The sequence below is a fragment of the Pseudophryne corroboree genome, chromosome 6 (genome assembly GCF_028390025.1).
Source record: "Pseudophryne corroboree isolate aPseCor3 chromosome 6, aPseCor3.hap2, whole genome shotgun sequence".
NCBI classification, from domain to species: Eukaryota; Metazoa; Chordata; class Amphibia; order Anura; family Myobatrachidae; genus Pseudophryne; species Pseudophryne corroboree.
This window is the reverse complement of record NC_086449.1, coordinates 129,019,695-129,045,664: the sequence shown is the minus strand read 5'-3', so window position 1 is coordinate 129,045,664 and position 25,970 is coordinate 129,019,695. Positions and strand designations below refer to the sequence as shown.

The 25,970-nt window shown below is 42.3% G+C and overlaps 1 protein-coding gene and 3 pseudogenes across 1 annotated transcript; 3 read left to right on the top strand and 1 right to left on the bottom strand.

Annotated features, from left to right (window-relative positions):
- Window positions 1–2,662: 2,662 nt before the first annotated feature.
- Window positions 2,663–3,610, top strand: LOC134933727 (olfactory receptor-like protein DTMT). The gene has a single exon (XM_063929131.1). The coding sequence runs from the start codon at window positions 2,663–2,665 to the stop codon at window positions 3,608–3,610; it is 948 nt and encodes a 315-aa protein (XP_063785201.1).
- A 19,870-nt stretch (window positions 3,611–23,480) lies between these two features.
- LOC134936991 (5S ribosomal RNA) lies at window positions 23,481–23,598 on the bottom strand (annotated as a pseudogene).
- A 1,386-nt stretch (window positions 23,599–24,984) lies between these two features.
- Window positions 24,985–25,102, top strand: LOC134937283 (5S ribosomal RNA; annotated as a pseudogene).
- Window positions 25,103–25,260: 158 nt separating this feature from the next.
- On the top strand, window positions 25,261–25,380 carry LOC134937713 (5S ribosomal RNA; annotated as a pseudogene).
- The last annotated feature ends 590 nt before the right edge of the window (window positions 25,381–25,970 follow it).

The following is a 25,970-nucleotide window of genomic DNA, read 5'->3' as shown; positions in this document are numbered from 1 at the left end:
TCAATGGTCTATAGGAATCTTCCATCTCTGACATCACAAAGTCACTGTCAGAGCTAGATCTATTAGAACTGTAATTAGGAGCCATTGTTCTTTTATGCCATGGTCTCTTCCAAGTGGGACCTTACTTTGCTGTTTAGACGTATGCAGCCTTTACACTGTAATCCCTCATGCTGAGGGTATGTAGGCTATGAAACAGTTTTTAGAGACTGAACTTTCTCATACTGATTTTGATCATGACATTTCCTCACGTTACTAGAACTAACTTTGAATAGAAACTATTTCTTATTCCATGGTCAGTTTTATGTGCAGCTAAGAGGGTGTGCGATGGGGTCCCCTTGTGTACATGTTTGAGCAGGAGAGAAGAATGTTTTGTTTTTTTTCAAATCTGGATTTTAGTTGTCACATCATGATGTATTGTCGCTACATTGATGATGTGTTCTTATTGTGGACAGGGAGATATGAGTCTTTTATGTCATTGATGAGTGATATTAATGATATGGAATCTTCAATTAAATTTATGTACTCCTGTAGCACTACTCAAGGACACTTTCTGGATGTAAATATCCAAATTGATAATGGTAAGATCCCCACCGGGGTTTTTCGAAAAACCCACGGATCGAAATATTATGTTAATGGCATCTAGCCATCATCCGGAAGCACTTAAGAATGGATTGCCCCATTCCCAAATGATGCGCATGGCTCATATTCTTAGTAACAGTGCTACACTGTCTGAAGAATTGGACACATTCATTGATAAATTTACCAACTGGGGGTGTGATATCAATATGCTAAAAACGCAAAAGGAAGAAGTATTGTGCATGTCTAGACAGTCACTGCTGGAACCAGAAGTTAAAAATAGGGGTAATAAAATCCCTATACCCAGTGACTTTACCACTTCTAGCCCCATTATCAGAAGAGCCGCTAAGGCCCTGTAGCCTATTGTGTCCTCTGACGCTGATCTCCCTTCATTTCGACAGACCACTCCCATGGTAGCCTTTAGGCGAGGTAGGAACATCAGAGATAGAGTGGTCAGAACATATATTACTGGTATGGGTATCCCTAAGACACCCAATGTGTATTTTAAACCTTCGGTTTGTTACCGGTGCAGTGGTTGTGCTACATATCGACATATGTCTAATTGTAAAGCATTCAAGCATCCCCATAAGCAAAAAAAGTTTGACATCAGATTTGTACTCTTCTGTTCTACCACCCATGTTGTGTACATCATAGTCTGCCCGTGCGGCTTGTTTTATGTAGGGCAAACTATTAGAAAATGTTTGGAAAAAATGGCGGCCTATAGGTCAGTCATTAAATTGATTCTTGAGGGTAAAGTAGTGGACCAACTGGTCTCTAAACTCTTCAAGTCAGCTAATCATACCCTAGAGTCCCTCCGTTATTTCATCATAGACCATGTTCCGATTTCACAACGTGGTGGGGATAGAGCTAAAATGCTTCTGATTAAAGAAGCACGTTGGATTACTAGGTTGGGGACTACTAGTCCTGCTGGCCTTAATGAAAAATTTAATTGAAACTCTCTTACTTAGCTGCTATTGTATGTGTACTATGGTTTATACATACTCTACCTGCCTTTATATGACATCTATAGTTATTTCATTTACGCTTTTAACGTTTGGATATAGGCGCTTTGAGCAATTGTTGCCTTTGTGTATAATATCTATAACTTTCTTTACATTGTTGCACTGTATCTCCATATGCATTTTATGTATTTGTCTCATATTTCTTTATCACTGTTGTTTAGCAATGGATCCCGTGTCTCCCTATTTCCCTTACAGCCACTGTCCTGTGACGATTCCCACCTCCTAGAGAGCATGGAAAACAAGCTGTTCAATGGGTGGATCGCAAGTAGCTATCACTCAGGCAACTGACAGCGGAAACATCGGTACTCGGAGGATGGAAGTGAGCCAGGAGCGGGAGGTGCTGCAAAGAGCGGGAGTTGCAGTGTTGATCTGATGGTGGGGGTATATAGAGGAGTGAGTATGTTTTGTCACTGCTGTATAACGTTATGCTGTTTGTATCCTGACGACGGGGTTTATGGTCCCGAAACATTGACCTGACCTATGCATTAACACTGCTTTTGAATTTACTTGTTGTCTCTGAGTGCCGTTTATTTCTGGAGTACTAATAGCCCCAATTCTCTTTCTGGCAGAGGGCACAAAAAAGTCTAGTTACGGCTTTGTCTTCCATACTCCATTATACTGCACCCTAAAATTGAATACTTTTTCCTTAATGTTATTGTACAGTATGTAATGTGTTTGAGTCATGATCTCCTTCATGTACGGTGCTGAGTATAATGCAGTTCTTTATAAAGTAATATCCAATATTTTCTGGCTTTATAGCTTGTACCTATTTACCAAAGCTCACAGTGCTGCTGTACATTATTGCGGTCTTTTGCAAGCCTTATATCAATCACCGGGACACTGCTGCCAATTTATTATGGACAGCGACCGTACCTGTGCTTTCACTATCCTCTGATTACTAATGTCATTTCAGTTTGGCATTAGCAGATATTCCCAATAATGGGTGGGATGATTTACTGATACTGAAATAGCTTCATTCATCAATATATAATAAAATAATTCTTAAAAGTATCAAGGATTTCGTGAGACACAGTAGTATTTTGTTTTCTTATATTTGTGCACATATGAATACCACTATTAGCAAGCTACCACAAGAATTCCACCTATTGGCATTTTCCATAAGTGCAGATTATCAGCTTCTCCTGTTTTCTGGAGTATTACTCATCTACTCATTGGCAATAATTGGCAATGTTGCGATCATCAGCATTGTGTGTTTTGTGTCCCAGTTACACACTCCAATGTATGCCTTCATCTGCAACCTATCAGTTCAGGACATTCTGTATGTCTCCGTCATCCTGCCAAAGCTTTTGACCATCACCATATCAGGTGATCCCAGTATTTCTGGCATTTTTTGTATTACTCAGGAGTATTTGTTTACATTTTGCATTGAAACTGAATTTCTGTTGCTGTCTTTCATGTCTTACGACCGCTATGTGGCCATCTGTCTGCCTCTCCGGTATTGCACCATCATGAACAATAAGACCTGTGCTTTGCTGGCCTCAACTGCCTGGGTTATTGCAGCTATTGATTCTTTGCAATTATCTTTATTAATATCTGATTCGTCATTCTGCAAATCTAAAGAAATTAACCATTTTTTCTGTGATTTGAAAGCCATACTAAAGCTTTCATGCAGTGATACAACCAATATAAAGAACATGATATTTATACAAGGAACAATTATAGGAGTTCTCCCTTTCCTACTGATCTTGACCTCATATGCTATAATCATATGTAACATTATGCAGATACGAACTTCAGCAGGGAAAGTTAAGGCCTTCTCCAGCTGCTCCTCTCATCTGACTGTTGTTTTATTGTTCTGTGGAACATCTCTCAGTCTGTACATGATACCTGAGGCTACACACTCTGAAGAACAAGACAAGCTACTGTCATTACTGTATGTAGCAGTAGTACCAATGTTGAATCCACTGGTTTATAGCCTGAGAAACAAAGAGGTTTTGACAGCTTTTAAAAACCTATATATATTTTTAAAAGGAAAACTTTCTAATACTTGACTTATAGAACACGTGCATTAACTACAGTAATATGATTATGTTTCCTGTGTTTAACAAGTGCAACTTCATTAGAATAAGAACTGTACTACAGGAATTACCCTAAAACTACTGTTTCTCTCTTCTTCCATCCGTCTACCTTCTATTACCAGAAACAGCACAATCTTAAACATATCGGGGTGGGGGAATGGATATAATGGGGTGTGAGAATCAGGAAGTGAGAGATTTTGTGAGAGTCCTGTTTTTTTAAATTAGCAATCATTTGCATGGCAAAATCAAACTGGATATGCCATGTGAATGATTGCCACTTTAAAAAAAAAAAAAAAGAGGAGAACAAATGGGTTATTCATGAAGTAGTGAAAAAAGTGGTGAAGTGAGTCAGTGGAGAAGTTGGCCATGGCAACACTGAAGTAACATTTTACAAGTGTATTCTATAAAATTATATGTATCAGCTGATTGGTTGCCATCGGCAACTTCTCCACTGGCTCACTTCTCCCATTTCACTGTTTCATGAATAGACCTCAGAATCTTTCTCTTCCTGATTGTCACACCTTATTATATTCCCCCTGTAGAGTGGCAGTGGTGGTGCTGGGATTGTGGGGGTGGGGGGGTTTATTATAGAAGTTATTTAAGTTTTCGTATAGTGTGACCTTCTGTTATGTTCTATCTTGTATTCTGGATTATTCGACTACATTGTAAATCAGTTTACAAAGTTTGTAACATCTGGAAATTCCTCTTTAATTTCCCCTGTAAGAAAACTTCAGGGGGGAACTGCTAAAGGAGCACGGACTACTGTATAAAGAGATAAATGCTGTCTTCAACAGGGTTCCATTCCGGTTATGTTGCTGAGTCAACACGGTTGTCAGACTCCTCATGACAGTATCTCAAAATTAATTGTAACTCCCACTGCCTCATGTGAATGGGATCGTCAATTAGGGGTTAATGTGTGTGTATGGCATGCCTTGTTGTTACAAGAGGTGTGTTACCATGATGGCTGAATACTTTATGTTATGAATTATTGAATTACAGTGGCATGAGATGGGAGACGAGCTGGAATTTGAACAGTTCATGCTGAAAGCAGAAGAATGGGTGTGATGAGATATTCAGGATATATACTCTATAGTGGTTCTGGCAGCAGTGAGTAACTCAGTATGAGGTGGGAAAAACCAAAAGTAAATATATATCACGAGATGAATGAAAGATACTAATGACAGCAATACAAGTGATACAAGTCACTGTGCACTGGACGTGGTATAGACAAGTCGGTGCAAAATTATACTGGCTGCAGTCCAAAAAAAGACACGTCATTGGGTAGAATCCAATTGCTCGATACCCACGGTATCCAATGAAAAAAAGTGGTCGCTGGGTTTTCACCACTGAAAACCCTGCGGCGTATGATAAAAAATAAAATAAATTATATCTCTCGGGTCTCCAGGAGTCTCCGCGGCTCACAGTGGTCTCCCCTCCATCTTCTACTGGGGAGGGGGCTGCTGGGAGTCTTGGGGGATGCTGGGAGGCTGCAGTGGTTCTGAGATGAGCAAGGGTTGCTGGGAGATATAGTTCTTCCAGCGGCTGGCTACATAAGGTTTAAACTGACATGGGGGTGTCACAAACACATCAGGGGTTGTACACGTTCACACCTACCTGCAGACACTTGCAAAACACTCATAAACCCCTAACATACTGTACTCAGACCCAGCTCGCTGGATGAAGAAGACACTGCTTCTGAAAATGAGTATTAACTGAGTAATTAAGCTAATTGGAAACTTCCAATTGCTTAATTAGTCCTCTGGTGGCAAGGGGGGGGGGGGGCGCCAGGTCAAGTCCCAGTGATTTTTCATAAAATGAACGATATTAGGAAAAATCAGACTTGCTCTGGAAGTGTGAGAAAAAAGATGCAATGATTTCTTCAGCAATGACTGTGTCCCATTTGCTGTCCTTCAATTGAATACCTCCCACCTGCAATTGTATTTGCCCCATTGAGAGCTATTAGAGGCCTTAGTAGAAACTACCCATCAGTCATAATAATAAAACCACCTGCATAGTAGTGTGTAGGCCCCCCTTGTGCCACCAAAACAGCTTTGACCCATCGAGGTGTCCCGTGGTTTCTGGTACCAAGATCTTAGCAGCAGATCATTTAAATCCTGTTGCAAGGTGGGGGTCTCCTTAGTTCGGACTTGTGTTTTCAGCACCACCAACAGATGCTCAATATGACTGAGATCTGGGGAATTTGGAAGCCAAATCAAAACTTTGAGCTCTGCCATGTTCCTCAAACTATGCTTGAACTATTTTTGTGGTGTCACAGAGCATTGTATTGTGCTGAAAGAAGCTACTGCCATCATGGAATACTGCTGCCATGAAGGGGTGTTCTTGGCCTACAGGTACAACAATGTTTAGGGTAGGTGCTACAAGTCAGAGTAACATCCATATTAAAGCTAGGACCCAAGGTTTCCAAGCAGAACATTGCCCAGAGCATCACACTAACCCCACTAGTTGGACATTCCACCATATTAAGACCCACACATTTATGCACCTTGCACCATATTATGCCCCCACACCATATTATGCCATACACTGCAATGTCCATGATACATTATGCCCCACATTAAAGCTTCTAATTACTTTTAAATTACCTGCTTGTTGCCAGGGGTTTTATACACCGGTTGTTATGCTTGTTGCCAGGGGTTTCATGCTCTGGGATACATGCTCATTGCCAAGGGTAATGCTCATTGCCAAGGGTAATTCCAGTTGTCGAGCGCAACGGAATTTGCTGCGCTATATAAGAAACTGTTAATAAATAAAATAAAGGGTAATGCTCGTTGCCAGGGGTTTTATGCTCTAGAATCCATGCTCGTTGCCAAGGGTAATGCTCATTGCCAAGGGTAATGCTCATTGCCAACACTGCTATTCTGCTCCCCCTACTCCCACTTCCATAGCACTCCCTTCGGAGAGCGGAGTTTCGTGGAATGACGCGACTGCAATCACACGATTCGCCCGCTGCTAGAAATGGTACTGCCAGCCATATTGGGAATTGAACAGGACTGTCTGGACTTGGTAACTGAATGGGTATACATAGTTGGACCACCCCTTACCCAGAATAATCCACATCCTCGTGTTACACTTTTTAGGTTTGTGAACTATCTCCACAAAGTGGCATTTTGGGCTGCCTGCCGCTGACTGAAGAATCTGACCTGGGAAGGTCATAGGTTATATATCTTCCAAGATTATTCCATGGTACTGACCAGGGCCCGTAAGGCATTTTCACCTCTTTGCTCACAAATGCTGTCAGAGGACTGCAAATTCAGTCTGTTGTACCCTGCTCATCTCCGCATATATAATTGCTCTTACCACAAAGATTTTTCATCTCCTGCTGGTAGCGCTGTGTATTTGAGAAATCTCTCAAGTGTAGCTAATGCAGATATCTGCTTGTCTATGTGTGTGCGACTTGGCATTGCATAACTTCTATGATGAGTAGGTTTACAGCTTTTATTTGATATTACACAATGTTTACAATGGTTGTCCCCCCAAAAACATAGACATATCTAATCTTTTCTTTTCGTTTCTTTATACAAATGCCTTTGGGTGTCAACTTACAGTATCATGGGGTTTTTATTGTTCTGGTGATCTATATATATAAATGCAATATATAAATGCGAAAGCCCTCACTTACTGACTGACTGATCACTAATTCTCTTACTTCACGATATGTTAGGAAGCTGAAATTTAACATACTGTAGGTATTCTTCATATGGGAAATAGGAAAACTACGTAATTACAACTTTAATAAACCTCCCCTAAAGAGATAAAAAGGGGGTTGACATACAGTTGTGCTCATAAGTTTACATACCCTAGCAGAATTTGTGATTTTCTGGCCATTTGTCAGAGAATATGAATGATAAGTCACAAACTTTTCTTTCACTCATGGTTAGTGGTTGGGTGAAGCCATTTATTGTCAAACAACTGTGTTTACTCTTTTTAATCATAATGACAACAGAAACTACCCAAATGACCCTGATCAAAAGTTTACATACCCTGGAGATTTTGGCCTGATAACATGCACACAAGTTGACACAAACGGGTTTGAATGGCTACTAAAGGTAACCATCCTCACCTGTGATCTGTTTGCTTGTAATCAGTGTGTGTGTGTCTAAAAGGTCACTGAGTTTCTGGACTCCTGAAAGACCCTTGCATCTTTCATCCAGTGCTGCACTGACGTGTCTGGATTCTGAGTCATGGGGAAAGCAAAAGAATTGTCAAAGGATCTGCTGGAAAAGGTAATTTAACTGTAAAAAACAGGAAAGGGATATAAAAAGATATCCAAGCAATTGAGAATGTCAATCAGCAACATTCAAACTCTAATTAAGAAGTGGAAAATTAGGGATTCTGTGGAAACCAAATCACGGTCAGGTAGACAAACAAAAATTTCAGCTACAACTGCCAGGAAAATTGTTTGGGATGCAAAGAAAAATCCACAAATAACTTCAGCTGAAATACAGGACTCTCAGAAAAAAAGCGGTGTGGTTGTTTCAAGATGCACAATAAGGAGGCATTTGAAGAAAAATGGGCTGCATGGTCGAGTTGCCAGAAGAAAGCCATTACTAGGCAAATGCAACAAAGCATCCCGCTTACAATACTCCAAACAGCACAGAGTCAAGCCTCAAAACTTCTGGAACAAAGTCATTTGGAGTGATGAGACCAAAATTGAACTTTTTGGCAACAATCATAAACGTTACATTTGGAGAGGAGTCAACAAGGCCTATGATGAAAGGTACACCATTCCTACTGTGAAACATGGAGGTGGATCGATGATGTTTTGGGGATGTGTGAGCTACAAAGGCACTGGAAACTTGGTAAAAATTGATGGCAAGATGAATGCAGCATGTTATCAGAAAATACTGGAGGAAAATTTGCACTCATCAACCCGGAAGCTGCGCATGGGACGTACTTGGACGTTCCAACATGACAATGATCCAAAACACAAGGCCAAGTCGACCTGTCATTGGCTACAGCAGAATAAAGTGAAGGTTCTGGAGTGGCCATCTAAGTCTCCTGACCTCAATATCATTGAGCCACTCTGGGGAGATCTCAAACGTGCAGTTCATGCAAGACAGCCCAAGAATTTACAGGAACTGGAGGCTTTCTGCCAAGAAGAATGGGCAGCTTTACCATCTGAGAAAATAAAGAGCCTCATCCACAACTACCACAAAAGACTTCAAGCTGTCATTGTTGTTAAAGGGGGCAATACACGGTATTAAGAACTGGGGTATGTAAACTTTTGATCAGGGTCATTTGGGTATTTTCTGCTGTCATTATGATTTAAAAAGAGTAAACACAGTTGTTTGACAATAAATGGCTTCACCCAACCATAACCATGAGTGAAAGAAAAGTTTGTGAGTTATCATTCATATTCTCTGACAAATGGCCAGAAAATCGCAAATTCTGCTAGGGTATGTAAACTTATGAGCACAACTGTAATTACGTCATTACCGATGCGTGGCTTGCGCTGCGTGAACGATGAAGCCCAAACGTACAATCGGATCAAAATTTGTATTGCACCACCAGTGTGTAGAATTTATTAATTACAAAAATGTTCCTGTCACTTTTTACCATATCCCTCACTCACTGACTTACTGATCACTAATTCTCTTACTTCCCGATATGTTAGGAAATTTAACATAGGTATTCTTCAGGTAGTAAATAGGAAAACTACGTAATTAGAATTTTAATAAACCTCCTGTAAGGGGATGAAAAAGGGGTTGACATAATGACATCATTACCAATGCGTGGCTTGCATTGCGTGAATGCCCAAACGGACAATCGGATCAAAATTTGGATTGCACCACCAGTGTGTAGAATTTAATAAACTTCAAAAATGGTCCTGTCACTTTTTACCGTATCTGCTAGGGGTACTCCTTGGGTAACGCCAAGAAACATGGATTAATATTTATTTACTTACATTAAGACATCTCAAATTTACATCTCTCAACACTCAACCATGAAAATCAGAAACTCCCATGCGAAAAACGGTTAGAACTACTTCTATGTTTATACAGTATATGTTTCCTAGATCCACTGTCTGTCTTGTCCTCCCTTGCCTGCTACTCTCATCCTCCCTCTTCTTCCATCCACATTTCTTTATCCACTTTCAGATTCTGAAGTACCCTTGATATTGCCTGTGTGCATGTACTGTTTCCCACTGAATAATGGCTGACCTTAATGTAGGGTCGTTAAATGTGGTAGGTTTTAATAAACCTCCTAACAGCTGATGATGGCCCTGTGCATGAATCAGTGATAACACTTTAACTTTAAATAAAATAACAACAAGGTGACTTTGATTTGGCAGAAACTGTTAGCTTATTTATTTCAATGAGTTGTAAGATTAAATAGCTGTAAGGAAAAATAATTAGAGAATGGTGGCAAAGAAAGAATGGCTAAACTCTTCCACAACCCGCAAAAACTGACAACATCACAACCATAAAACAAACCAGCTAAACCTACAATGGTATTCAGTCAACCTTCTACCTTGACTGCCCACCTGTATGGGTGATGAGGCTGCCCCCATTAGGGTGGTCCAGCAGACATAAACAGTCAACAAAGGTGAGCTCACCAACAACTAGGAACCAATCAAAAACCAATCTATATATGCCCTAAAACAGGTAACCTGACGTTCTTTCCCGCTAATGATAGCGGAATCTGATTCTATTGTGGTGAACCACAGCATCACCATTTGACAGAATCTAATTTAGCTGCTGCAGAGTTAACTTTATTCCTGGCCTTGTCAATTGCCTGACAATCTGTCACTCCACACCAAAATAACCTTGGAACAATAAAAGACCACAATAAAGTGCAGGACGGCCATGCCTTCCTAATAAGCGTCAAATAATCCAGCATGAAGCATTTTAAGTCCAATGCTGTCCTCCTCCCAAGATCGTTACTACCTAAATGCAAGACCAAAACGTCCAGCAAACCATGCCACCTCACCTGCTCCAAAAGGTTTGCCTTCAAATCCTGCCACCGCATACCTCTCAAAGCTATCGATCAAAATTCCTCCGAGCCTGCAAAAAAATGAGCCTCCTCCAAGACCAGAAACCTAGCCGCCAAGTAAACATAGGAGTGACCGACTATCCCTACCATATACTCATCTTATAAGGAAGGGAAAAATGAGAGAAAAAGTTAAAACGGAAATAGAAATATAATATTACCTAAGTAAATACATACAAAGGTGGATCTGCCAAAAGAAAAATTATGCACACATGGAAATTGTGCCATTTGAGACGAGCTTCAAGCCAATCGAAGCAACATAAAGACACAAAGGGATGGTGGAACAAAAAAAACGGGATGAGGTTGGAAGGGCAGGGGGGTGAGGTCACACAAGTAAACTCGGCCAGAGGTAAAACTTAAGAAACCTTCTGAGGGACGTACAATTGAATTTCAATCAGCCAAATAATTCTCAATTAAGCCAAATTAAGTCCGTCAGTCCAGGTAAAAAAGCAGCAAGACCCGCTGGACTCCCAGCAGTGGTGAGTAACTAATCCCCAAGTAGGGAAGACAGGGGAGATGAACAAGACAAACAACAACACAAGATTCAACTCAACAATGGCTGTAACCCAATCATTGATAGATTAACATGAAAAGTCATGCCTAACGTAACATTTATAACTGCCTGATTTCATATAGCCAATTGCTATAATTGCACTAACTGTAACACCGGATGGTCTTCAGTATGCCGCCGGCCGGGATCCTGGTGACCAGCATACCGGTGCCGGGATCCCTACCGCCAGCATGCTGACACATATTCACCCTCTTGGGTGTCCATGACCCCCCTGAAGGGAGAATAAATAGCATGGCATGCTTAGCGTGCCACCATGCCCGCAGCGTGGTGAGCGCAGTAAGCCCACAAGTGGCTCATTAGCACTCGCCACGCAGTTGGTATGCCGGCTGTCGGGATCCCAGTGCCGGTACGCTGGCCCCCGGCCACCCATACTACAATCATAAAACCAGCCAATGTAGCTGATATCAGTAGGGCACCTCCTATCCACTGGAACAGACGCAAGACATGCCCATCCTTTCATGGCCTTCACGAGTAGGAAACTTTACAAAGTTTGGAGCACCTTTCAACTTTGCAAAAAAAGAAATACCTACTAGATACTGTGAAACGACCTCTCTAGACCTCCCGGAGACATAGAACTGCCAAGTAAAATAAAGCATCAGCCGATGCCCGCTCTTACCTCCAGGCCCTCGTCTACGGGAAAAAACTTCAGACTCAGACCAAGCCTGACTATACGCCTTGAGGTTGCTTGGGGCAAGATATTGCTCTGCTAACCCCTCATAGCTGGCTCAATACCTGCTAAGCATAAGAGGGGCAGAGCAGACCAATGGCATCAACATCTTGTGCAAGAGACCAGAATCTCTCCCAGTGACACCTTGATAACGCATCAGCAATCTCGTTATTGACCAGAGGAATGTGCTGCACTCGGAACAGCACGTTACATCGCAAGCATGTTAGCACAATCTGCAACAGCACTTGTAACACTAGGAGCGACTCAGCTCTTTGATCGTTAATTGCATGCACCGTGACCAAATTATCACAAAACCCGTAGACCCAGTCGCGTCCCTGAAAAGTTGTAAACTACATTTTCAATAGGGGGGGGGGGGGCTGGATCATCCAGACCCAAACACCATTAAAATCCTCAAGAAATAAAACCCAATAGCCAGGTCTCTTTTAAACTCTGAAAGTGGATAAAATGATGGGATCTGGACACCCATGCCCTGGCCTGTTCTGGCAAAACAGTCTGCCCATGGGTACGGCCCTATAAACAAATTTCAGAAGACCCAAAAGCGATTGGGCCTGCTGAAGCATTATCTTTTGAACCATGATTCACTGCAAAATAACCTTGCACAACCTAGCCACCTTGTCCTGCAGGAGGTAGCAACTGCCCTGTGCCAAATATGACAAACTAGATAGGGGGCCCTCTGCCTTGTCCTCTGCCACTGGAACACCAAACTGAAAAAGAGAATGCGTATACTAAACAACTGTTTGCCGCAACACCCTGAACCCGCGGGTCCAACACACAGTAAGTCATCAGGATAATGCCATGACCACCTGAGGAAAACTCCACACATCAATGAAGAAAGGTGTTGAATTTTTCAAAAAATTAACAGGAAACAGAACACCTCATAGGCAAGCACTTGTCCTTGAAGTATTCCTTCCAAATGCAAAAACCCATATACTGGAACGAATCTGGGTGCAGGGGAAGCAAATGGAAGGCCGACTCAACATCAATCTTTGTCATGAAAGCTCTGGGACCATAGGCCAGTACCATACAAAGCAAAATAGAAATTGGTGCTGTTTTTCTTGCGCACAAGCGGGCAGTTCTAATGAACTAGAGAAAATGGGATCACACCCAAAATCCCCAACACTAATACAGCAAAGACAATCTTATCTCCAGTTCATATGTGCGCCTCAATAAAACAAATGGTGATTAATAAAAGTGAGATATACTCCCCTGGTTTAACACTCCTCTTCACAACTCCATTTTCCTTCAAGAACGATGTTTATAACATAAAAAGGAAGAGAGAATGCAGAAATCCTTGTGTAGTATTGCTTAGGTATAAATGCACATTCAAAGATGGTTAACAAATCACCACACCAATAGTGATATGTAAATTTATATCGGGGTCTTAACCCCCTAAATCAAACCACTCAAAATTGTGAGGAAAAGGAGAGGCATAGATAATCATTCATTGATGGAACACCGTCACCATAAATCTCAGGGGATGTCCCCTTCAACAAAGAACTCACAAAAAGGTAATTTGTGTAAGGCGTGGTAAACACTTCATCCTCATAACTCCATCACAAAGAGAAAATAAGAGGCAGGGGATATCCCCTTCACCAAAAAACTCACAGTCTGAGCCTTGTATAAAATGCAAAGCAGGTGGGTCTTTATTTCCTTTTGAAATTCACACTCAGCTTCCAGGGTAAATCCTCAATGTAAAGTGAGAGAATATACCGGTTTTGGATAATATAAAACACTTTATTAAAATTTTCTTAAAAAGAGAACTTTAGAGGGCATACCCGGGTAGGAGAGATGTTCCAAGAATATGATGGTAAGTGCATGAAAACGGGGCCCCGTTTCAGCAATCCCAGAGTCCTCTCCTTGCCAGGTAACGTCCCTCTTGTTGTCACAGGTGCCCCCACCAACGCGTTTCAATCCTTCAAGGATCTTTGTCAAGGTGTATGGGGTAACCTGGAGCAGGTGCAATTTATACCCAGTAAATGAGTAATCCAATACAGATGTGCATGATTGACAATTCCAACCCTCCCTCTGTATAACTATTACAATAAGTCTCCATTGGATATGATCTTCTGAACAATCCATAGTCCTGGTTCCAGGCCCGATCAATGCCCATCCCAATATGCAGTGGCGGAACTAGCGAGCGGTGGGCCCAGGTGCGACAAAATGCTTTGCCCCCCCCCCCCACCCCCACACACATCCCATCCAAGTCCACCCCCTCACCCCTGGAGAGGATCTGGTGAGGGGGACCTGCTCAGGGCCAGAGAAATGGATACCTAGCAACAGTGCCGTAACTTGACATTTTAGCACTGTGTGCAAGAAACGGCAGCGGAGCCCCACCCCTGCATGCAAAACAGGGGCAATGTGCGCCGTAGGCGCGTGCAAAAATACATAGTGGCGTGGCTTCGTGGGGAAGGGGTGTGGCCACAAAATAATACCAATTCATAAAACGGTGCACAGTAGTCTCCATTCCTTCAAATTACGCCGCACAGTAGCACCACTACACCAGGTAGAGACCCTTTTACACCTTACAGCGGACAGATTCCTCTTTTTACACATAACGGCAGAGAGCGTGCACTTTTTACACATAACGGCAGACATCGTCCCCTTTTTACACATAACGGCAGACCGCGTGCCCTTGTTACACATAGCGGCAGACAGCGTACACTTTTTACACATAACGGAAGACAGTGTCCCCTTTTTACACAATACGGCAGACAGCGTGCCCTTGTTACACATTACGGCAGACAGCGTCCCCCTTTTTACACATTACGGCAGGCAGACTCCCCCTTTTTACACATAGCGGCAGGCAGATTCCCCATTTTTACACCTAGCGGCAGGCAGTCCCCCCTTTTTACACATTGCGGCAGGCAGATTCCCCCTTTTTACACATAGCGGCAGACAGATTCCCCATTTTTACACATTACGTCAGGCAGTCCCCCCTTTTTACACATTGCGGCAGGCAGATTCCCCATTTTTACACATTACGTCAGGCAGTCCCCCCTCTTTACACATTACGGCAGGCAGATTCCCCATTTTTACACATTGCGGCAGGCAGATTCCCCAGTTTTACACATTGCGGCAGGCAGATTCCCCATTTTTACACATAGCGGCAGGCAGATTCCCCATTTTTACACATTACGTCAGGCAGTCCCCCCTTTTTACACATTGTGGCAGGCAGTTTCCCCATTTTTACACATTACGTCAGGCAGTCCCCCCTTTTTACACATTACGGCAGGCAGATTCCCCATTTTTACACATTGCGGCAGGCAGATTACCCCTTTTTACACATTGCGGCAGGCAGATTCCCCCTTTTTACACATAGCGGCAGGCAGTCCCCCATTTTTACACATAGCGGCAGGCAGTCCCCCATTTTTACACATAGCGGCAGGCAGTCCCAACAAAGAAAGAAAGAAAGAGACAGAAAGAAAGAAAGAATTAAACAAAGAATTAAAGAAAGAATTAAAGAAAGAAAGAAAGAAAGAATTATACTTACCCTCTCCGCTGGCTCAGGCTCCTCGGTGCAGCATCAGACGATTCCATTTCCCGGGCAGTAGAGAAGGAGGAGGAGGGAGGTGGAGGAGGGAGCCACAGCAGCGCTTTGTTACTGGTGGAGGCGCTGCTGCTGCTGCCCCTCTGCTTCACTATAGGCTGTTCTCAGAAGACAGCCTATAGTGAAGCAGAAGAGCAGCAGCAGCAGCGCCTCCACCAGTAACAAAGCGCTGCTGCGGCTCCCTCCTTCACCTCCCTCCTCCTCCTTCCCCCGTCCGTGCCGCTGCTCCTCTCCTCGCCGGGCGGCTGTGCGCTGCGGGCAGCGGTTGCCCGCAGCGCACAGCGGCATGTAATGAGTCAGTTTGACTCATTACATGCTTGGGCCCCTGGACAGAGGCGGGCCCCAGTGCAACGCACTGTTTGCACTGCCGGTAGTTCCGCCTCTGCCAATATGGCCGCTGGGTCACTTCCGTCCGATCCAAAATGGCGTCTGCCCCACTTCCACCGGCGGCGTAACGCATAGTCCTCCGTATCTTCCTATGCACCACTCCACAGTGTGTCTATATATGTGACGTCAGTTCCGCTCTCACCGGAAATGCGTCCCGCGATCTTCCACCTCCATCGGCCCAGATCTCTAGTTCCACGTAGTGTGCGCTTTAGATTCCTCCACAAAATAGTTTGTTTAGTGTTTGTACACCCAGGGACTGTATATCTTGCTGCAATTATGTTTGTTTGTAGGGAAAAGAGGAGAGAAAAACTAGAGTCCATATTTGGCCCTCCCACCGAAGTAGTTAATATGGAGGATGAGGAATTAAGCAATATCATGAGAAGAATGGAAAAGGACCTCTTGAAAGAGAGTTGTTTATGGTGGGAAGTGGCCACTCTAGAAAAGTACATCAGTGTGAACATTATACCGAAAGGTCTAAAAATAGATAAAAAAGCCTCATTTACGGAGGCTAGTGATGAATTTAAAAAAGAGAGGGGGAAAATAATTGATAATTGTTCCCTTTCCCTCATGAAATTGATAGTTAAAGAAAGAACGAGGGACTTGAGAGAATTAGAGGAACAAATAGAAAAGAATAAACAATACATTACTCCATTCTCACAATTATCAGAGTATAAGGAGATGGAAGAAAAAATAGAAATAAGGTTAAATAAAGCTGAAAAAATTCTGAAGGATATGAAATTAAGAAAATTTTGGAGGGACCAAAAAGTTGATGGAGGATTCTAATGAGTCTAGTACACAGAAGAGAGATGCACCGCCTAAGAAATATGTCCATGGTAGAAATAAAGTTAAGGAAATAAGGAGGAATTATAATGGAGATACATGGAATAGCACTTATCATCATTCCCAGACACCTATGAGAAGGAACTTCACAGGGAACTATAGGGGGGACATATAAACTTACTCCCAAATACCTAAAGGAAGGGATTTTGTAAGGAATAATGGGGGAGAGAGAAGCCGTCAGGCTCACCTAACCCATTCACCACGAAATTGGAGAACATGTCCTCCCAATGGTCATTATAGGGAGAGGAGTCTTGATAAATTCGACCCCACCATGGTTCAAAATAGGTATGAGCCCCTAAGGGAAAGGGAACATCAAGAAACTACCGTTAGGTCACCAAGAAGGGAAATTCCTCGACGCCCTTTTTTTAGAAAGAGGCAGAAAACCCGGCCACCCAGATAAATCATAAAACCAAAAGAGGTAAAAGAGGAGGGGTTAAAAAACATCAGAAAAAGATCAGGAAACGTAAAAACAAGACCAGTGAGGTTATAAACAATGAAACTGTAGAAGGAACTGCAAAAATGGACTATGCAAAAATTAAAATCTTCAACTTAAGTACTCATTTACTTACCCAGTATGAAAGATCAGTGCTAGAGAAAGGCCTAAAATACGCCCCTTCAGTAAAGATAGATGATTTTGACTTCTATATTGATGTACAGAAGTACATAAGAAAATTGACTGTTAAGAAATTTTTCTTGAATAAAGAGGAAAATGGGGAATCGGCAACAATGGAAGAGGTGTCTACCACCCCATTTAGACCGAAGTCAGTTTTTTTCCCCCTCTCATGTTAAAGGCAGTTTTTTGGAAACTTTTTCAGCACAGATATTAGAAGACATCAAGGAAGTTAGTAAGAAAAGGATTAAATTCAATCTTACAATGAAGGAAAGATCAGCCTTAAAAGAGTTGAAAAAGAATGATACCATCATTATAAAACCCACAGATAAGGGTGGTGGGGTTGTACTCATGGATGTGGAGAAATATGAACAGGAGGTAATGAGACAATTAAATGACACAACAGTATATAGAAGGTTAAAGAAAGACCCTACAGATATCTTTCAAACACAACTTAAGACTATTATAGATGTATATCGCTCAAATGGGACAATAAGTGAGAAGGAGGCCAAATTTATTATTGTTGAAAAACCACAGGTACCGGTTATATATGTCCTGCCTAAAGTTCATAAGGACCTGGTGTGTCCACCAGGGAGACCGATAGTCTCCGGAGTGGACTCTATAACTGCTAATTTGTCTCAACTGATCGATTACCATCTCCAACCTTTGGTCCTTACCAATAGGTCTCATTTGAAGGATACGAGAGATATCTTGAATCGTTTAAATTCCATCCTATGGGAAGAAGGTTATTTTTTGGTGAGCGCGGATGTCAGCTCGCTTTATACCATTATTTTGCATTCTCATGGGATTGAAGCTGTAAAAACTTTCCTGTCTAGATCTAATATAGATCAAACTCTGCAGGATTTCCTTATTGAGGGGATAACGTTCATTTTGGATCATAATTATTTCCTTTTCAAGGGAAATTTTTACATTCAGAGCACAGGCACGGCCATGGGCACCAGGTTCGCCCCCAGTTATGCAAACATATTTATGGGGCTCTGGGAAGAGACATATGTCTGGCAGAATGAGAGTCTGGGGGCGAGCCTGGTGTCATGGTCGCGTTATATAGATGATATCCCTGTTCATCTGGAGGGGTTCGAGGGAAAGTCTAGAGACTTTCTGTTCATTTTTAAACACTAATACTCAAAATATTAAACTAACTTTTGATATCAGTGACTCCTGTTTAAATTTTCTAGATATCACCATCTATATTAAAGATGGGAAATTGGAAACAAAAACATATCACATGCCTACAGACTCTGCTACATATATCCATATGGACAGTTGTCATCATAAGAGTTGGCTTGACTCAATCCCTATCGGACAATTTAAATGCTTGCAACGTAATTGTACGAATGAAACCATATTTAAAGATCAAGCACAAAATATGAAACAGTACTTTTTGGCCTGTGGTTATGACAAAGAAAGAATAGAAAGTGACATCATAAAAGCACAAAATATAGATAGGAAGGACCTTCTGCAGAGTATGGAAAGTAAGAATAAAGAGGATAAATACCAATGGGCATTCATCACTGATTTTAATTCGCAACATAGGGTTATTGAGAGAGTTTTTAAGAAAAATTGGTGCATCTTACAAAGGGATCCAGTAATAGGAAAATTGCTTCCAGATAGACCAGTACATATTTATAGGAAAGCAAGAAATATTAAGACCCAATTAGTGAGGAGTATACATCCAAAGACAGAGGAACGCATCAGCTACAATAGATCAAAAGGCTTTTATAGATGCGGTTCCTGCATGGGTTGTAGGAACATCAATGGAACAACTACCTCAAAAATTGACAAAATTGTCCTAAATGGTTTTGAACATAGAGTGGATGAGTTTATAACATGCAATACAGCAAATGTGGTCTATGCAATAGAGTGCACATGTGACAGATTTTATATTGGTCGCACTACAAAACCGTTGAAAGTACGGATAGCTGAGCATTGCAGAAACATTAAAAAAGGCCTTGACTCTCATGCTCTGTCAAGTCACTTTAAAGAAAGGCATAAATGTTCTCTGCATGAGGTAAAAAATTTCTATGGTCTAAAATTAGTAAAAACGACAGAAAGATCAAAGGACATCATGAGCACTTTAGCTAAAATGGAGATGACCTATATTTTTAAGTATAAAACTCTGTTACCCCTGGGCCTTAACAGTGATTTTGAACTCCAATGGTTCCTATAAAAAACAGGTCTTAATTATGTATCCCATATTTTCACTGCATAGAACCAATTTTTATAATATGGGATTAGTTAGGTTAGGAAGTTATAAAGCATGTATAGTGCCCTTTAGCGTTTTTTATGTACCTCATATTGTTCTTATAAATGCTACATGGATGTTTTATTCTTTTTTTTCACCCAAGGCACTTTAAAGTCTGTGGTCACATTGGTTACTATGACAACATATAACAGGAAGTTCTCTTAGAAGTGGAAGGAGGTGGAAGATCGCGGGACGCATTTCCGGTGAGAGCGGAACTGACGTCACATATAGACACACTGTGGAGTGGCGCATAGGAAGATACGGAGGACTATGCGTTACGCCGCCGGCGGAAGTGGGGCAGACGCCATTTTGGATCGGACGGAAGTGACCCAGCGGCCATATTGGGATGGGCATTGATCGGGCCTGGAACCAGGACTATGGATTGTTCAGAAGATCATATCCAATGGAGACTTATTGTTATAGTTATACAGAGGGAGGGTTGGAATTGTCAATCATGCACATCTGTATTGGATTACTCATTTACTGGGTATAAATTGCACATGCTCCAGGTTACCCCATACGCCTTGACAAAGATCCTTGAAGGATTGAAACGCGTTGGTGGGGGCACCTGTGTCAACAAGAGGGACGTTACCTGGCAAGGAGAGGGCTCTAGGATTGCTGAAACGGGGCCCCGTTTTCATGCACTTACCATCATATTCCTGGAACATCTCTCCTACCCGGGTATGCCCTCTAAAGTTCTCTTTTTAAGAAAATTTTAATAAAGTGTTTTATATTATCCAAAACCGGTATATTCTCTCACTTTACATTGAGGATTTACCCTGGAAGCTGAGTGTGAATTTCAAAAGGAAATAAAGACCCACCTGCTTTGCATTTTGTACAAGGCTCAGACTGTGAGTTTTTTGGTGAAGGGGATATCCCCTGCCTCTTATTTTCTCTTTGTGATGGAGTTATGAGGATGAAGTGTTTACCACGCCTCACACAAATTACCTTTTTGTGAGTTCTTTGTTGAAGGGGGCATCCCCTGAGATTTATGGTGACGGTGTTCCATCAATGAATGATTATCTATGCCTCTCCTTTTCCTCACAATTGTGAGTGGTTTGATTTTAGGAGGTTAAGACCCCAATATAAATTTACATATCACTATTGGTGTGGTGATTTGTTAACCATCTTTGAATGTGCATTTATACCTAAACAATACTACACAAGGATTTCTGCATTCTCTCTTCCTTTTTATGTTATAAACATTGTACTTTAAGGAAAATGGAGTTGTGAAGAGGAGTGTTAAACCAGGGGAGTATATCTCACTTTTATTAATCACCATTTGTTTTATTGGGGCGCACATATGAACTGGAGATAAGATTGTCTTTGCAGTACCATACAAAGAGCATCGTTGAATGACTGATATACCACCGGACATTGCACTGAAGGTATAGCATCATTAACAGATGACCCTCATGGATAAGTCAGGTGTTAGATAAGCCTAAATTTGCCTGGAGTCTTCTTGGGCACAAAGCCCACCGGAGAAAGAATTAAATTCTGGCCCGCCATCCACCCCAACTGGATCTCTATCTCAACCTTGTCCCTCAGAACATCCGGGAAGGATCAAGCAGATCGAAGATTTCTAGTAGAACCCGCTAAAACATGGGTCTTCAACATGCAGCCCTCCAGCTGCTGTGGAACTACACATCCCAGCATTCACTGCCTCAGTTTTAGCATTCCTTAATAGCAAAACTGTTGCATGGCATACTGGGATGGGTAGTTCCACAGCAGCTGGAGGGCCACAGGTTGAAGACTCATGCGCTAGAACCTTCCCGTGAACAGGCAACCAAAAGCCAAACTGAAAATCGTTAAACAGAAATGATTAAATCTTTCTATTAGTATACCACCCCAACCATCTGGACATAGCCTTGATGTAGAATTGGCTGGGAGCCCCAGCCGCAGTACTTCCTGTCCTAGGAACTTGCCGACCCCCACGAAAACAGTTAGATGCGGGATGAAAGCCATTGCAGCACAAGCTACACTATCGAAAATGGCACCTCTGCCCATGGCGGCACGTACAATTATTAAAGGATAAACATTTGCCCTTAGAAGAAACCTGTGCCAGGGCTGTCCTGTTTCCCCAAACCTATGCAACAGGGGAGCATCTGCACTTCAGTAGCTCACTATGCGCTCGGAACTAACTGTGTAGTAACCAGACGTACCCGTGGGGCCTCACTCTCCTCTTGGTGTGATCTAGTAATGTCAAGCCACAGCTCTATGTCCTTGCACCCAAAATCCATCACCTGTAACCAGTCCTGCTTAAATATAAACTGTTCTTCATAATCCCTCCAATCCGCCCCCTTCAATTTACGTTGCAAGTCATAAATCATGTGTATATACCTAATTACGTTCAGGTGCTCCTCAGTCCAATCCTCTATATAGCAGTCTGCAAAGACACAAAAAAAATAAAAAATAAAAATATATAAAAAACAGCCAACCAGTTATCGTATGACTTAAATGCCTCCACCCCCATACCACCTGTCACTCTAGCTGACTTGAAGTCTTTCATTGCTTGGTTGCTCAATACGAACATATCAATATAGGGCAGCAATCGCAGTCTAAAGCCCTTTGGTGGTCATTCCGAGTTGATCGCTAGCTGCAGTTGTTCGCATCGCAGTGATCAGGCTAAAAAATGGCTGTTCTGCGCATGCGTAAGTGGCGCAATGCGCACGCACATCGTATGAGCACAACGAACTATGTCGTTTTGCACAGGGTCTAGCGAGGCATTTCAGTCGCACTGGTGGCAGCAGTGTGAATGACAGAAAAGGGGCGTTTCTGGGTGTCAACTGACCGTTTTCAGGGAGTGTTTGGAATAATGCAGGCGTGCCAGAAAAAATGCAGGCGTGGCTGGGCGGGTTTGTGACGTCAAAACAGGAACTGAATAGTCTGAAGTGATCACAAGCATTGAGTAGGTTTTGAGCTATTATGAAACTGCACAAAAAAAAATTGTAGCCGCTCTGCGATCCATTCGTTTGCACTTCTGCTAAGCTAAAATACACTCCCAGTGGGCGGCAGCATAGTGTTTGCATGGCTGCTACAAACTGCTAGCGAGCGATCAACTCGGAATGACCACCTTTGTGCGCACCCCGGAAGCCCAGTGAGATGCTAAAAGCATCTTAGGGCTGCGATCACCTCTGCCTGTTTGGCAGGCAGAGGCGGTCGCGGTGCTGGAGGGGGCGTGCCAATGGCATTAGAACGCCATTGGCAGGGCGCAGGCATGTCCGGAACATGGAGGGGTCGGGCCGTGGTGGCTGCGTGATGTCACACGCAGCCGCTGCGACCCGGAGAGCAATGGGTAGCTCCCTGCCAGCACACTGGTAGGGAGCTACTCTTCAGGTACAAAAGCATTGCTGGAGATAAATTTAGTATGGAACCGCACTAGTCTAACAATCTAAATGAGGTATAAGAATGACATCAAAGATGAAAAACCAATATACATGCAGTTGACAAGTAAGTTTTAAACTGCTAATGATTGGCGGTGCTCCTAGGAATTTTGTAGATTGGACTACAATTGAAAGGGAGAGAAAAGACAAAAAACCCTTTTTGGGAGCACTCATTTGTAATAATTGATATAATATAAATGGAAGAAAAATGATGAAATAAGATAAAACTTAACCTTTAATTGTTTCTTGAATAAAAAATAATAAATGTGAAATAAGTTTAGGACTCGTGTGTGATGTTTGAGAAACGGAACTTGTTTAACCTTTTTAGCAAATGAGGTACAAGATAATTGAGAAAGGTGAAAATATCAGAAAGGATGTATTTAATGGATACCATATGGTTCTAATGAAATAAAGGTATCCAGGAGAATCACTGTACGTGCCTTAGAATGTAGGTTTGAATGGTAGCGTGATATGGTAGCAATGTTAGGCTAAAGGTTGAGGTGAGAGAGGAAGATAGCGGAAAGATATCTTTTAGGGGAAAAGGGCCCACTGCACCTGGTATTCTCATGAGGTTTCCCTTCCTAATACTGACCAGGCCATATCTGCTTAGCTTCCGAGATCGGACAAGATCGGGCGTATTCAGGGTAGTATGGCCGTGGGCCGTTGTCTGAAATGGAAGAAAAGAAAAAAGGGGGATAAGGGAGGGGAAGTCCACTCCTAATATCTGTACTGTACATAAATCAGAACCATGAATAGTCCGGGAGAGTTTTTCCAGAAGCCGGAGTATGAAAAGCGTTGGATGAGATTTTTCCTTTAAAAGGCCAACTGCACCTGGTATTCTCAGGAGGTTCTCCTTCCTAGTACTGACCAGGACATGCCTGCTTAGCTTCCGAGATTGGACAGGTTCGGGCGTATTCAGGGTAGTATGGCCGTGGGCCGATGTAGAGGAAATATGAATGGAATGGGAAGATACACAATCTCTGCTTTCTGTACTTTGCACTCAACCAAGGCTATAAATAGTCTAAAATGGTATTTCCAGACAAGGGTGTGTCAGGATGATTCAGAATGTCTTAGATTTGTTTAGTGAGACACTAAATATATTGATAGAGGTAAAGTGTTATAGGTGGAGTATTGCAGATAATAAGCTCTCATGAGAATAATGAAAGAAATATGTACTGTATATATGTATCTGCTCCTTTTATTAAGAAATAACAATTGGTAGATGAATTCAGAGCTCAGGACTGGCTCATGGATGGTTAAATGGAAAAATAAATATGAATAAAGAGAAGATATAGTGAAAGAGTTTCACTATATCTTCTCTTTATTCATATTTATTTTTCTATAAAAGGACACTATAAGGCTATATGTATTATTTGTGAGCCAGCCTTGAGCTCCTTATTAGCATATGATCACTCATCTGGTTTCATTTTAGGGGACTAGCAATTACAGTGTTAGTTGTCATTTAACCATCCATGAGCCAGTCCTGAGCTCTGAATTCATCTACCAATTGTTATTTCTTAATATAAGGAGCAGATACATATATACAGTACATATTTCTTTCATTATTCTCATGAGAGCTTATTATCTGCAATACTCCACCTATAACACTTTACCTCTATCAATATATTTAGTGTCTCGCTAAACAAATCTAGGACATTCTGAATCATCCCGACACACCCTTGTCTGGAAATACCATTTAAGACTATTTATAGCCTTGGTTGAGTGCAAAGTACAGAAAGCAGAGATTGTGTATCTTCCCATTCCATTCATATTTCCTCTACATCGGCCCACCCACAGGCGTGCGCAGAGACTGACTGGCGGGTGCCGCTCCGGACTCCCCCCCCCCCCCCCCCCCCTCCACGGCATTATAGTGTTCTCTCACCTCCCCTGTCCTGGATATAAACTGCTCACCTGGGCGGCCCAGGTGAGCGGACCAGGTGAGCAGTCTATATCCAGGACAGGGGAGGTGAGAGAACACTATAATGCCGTGGAGGGGGGGGGAAGTCCGGAGCGGCACCCGCCAGTCAGTCTCTGCGCACGCCTGTGGGCCCACGGCCATACTATCCTGAATACGCCCGAACCTGTCCAATCTCGGAAGCTAAGCAGGCATGGCCTGGTCAGTACTAGGAAGGAGAACCTCCTGAGAATACCAGGTGCAGTGGGCCTTTTAAAGGAAAAATCTCATCCAACGCTTTTCATACTCCTGCTTCTGGAAAAACCCTCCTGGACTATTCATGGTTCTGATTTATGTACAGTACAGATATTAGGAGTGGACTTCCCCTCCCTTCTCCCCATTTTTTCTTTTCTTCCATTTCAGGCAACGGCCCACGACCATACTCTACCCTGAATACGCCCGATCTTGTCCGATCTCGGAAGCTAAGCAGATATGGCCTGGTCAGTATTAGGAAGGGAAACCTCCTGAGAATACCAGGTGCAGTGGGCCCTTTTCCCCTAAAAGATATCTTTCCGCTATCTTCCTCTCTCACCTCAACCTTTAGCCTAACATTGCTACCATATCACGCTACCATTCAAACCTACATTCTAAGGCACGTACAGTGATTCTCCTGGATACCTTTATTTCATTAGAACCATATGGTATCCATTAAATACATCCTTTCTGATATTTTCACCTTTCTCAATTATCTTGTACCTAATTTGCTAAAAAGGTTAAACAAGTTCCGTTTTTCAAACATCACACACGAGTCCTAAACTTATTTCACATTTATTCTTTTTTATTCAAGAAACAATTAAAGGTTAAGTTTTATCTTATTTCATAATTTTTCTTCCATTTATATTATATCAATTATTACAAATGACTGCTCCCAAACAAGGGTTTTTTGTCTTTTCTCTCCTTTACAAAAGCATTGCTGCCATGCAATGCTTTTGTACCTGTGGGGGGGGGGGGAGGCAGGGCAAGACATGCGGGGCGGAGTAGCCATGTGCTGGGCGTCCCCATGCATATCTGTGAAAGTGATCGTAGATGTGCTAAATTTAGAACATCTACCATCAAGTCTGAATTACTCCCATAGATAC

Coding starts and splice junctions, on each gene's coding strand:
- LOC134933727 (XM_063929131.1), top strand. CDS start 2,663: ATGAATACCACTATTAGCAAGCTACCACAAGAATTCCACCTATTGGCA.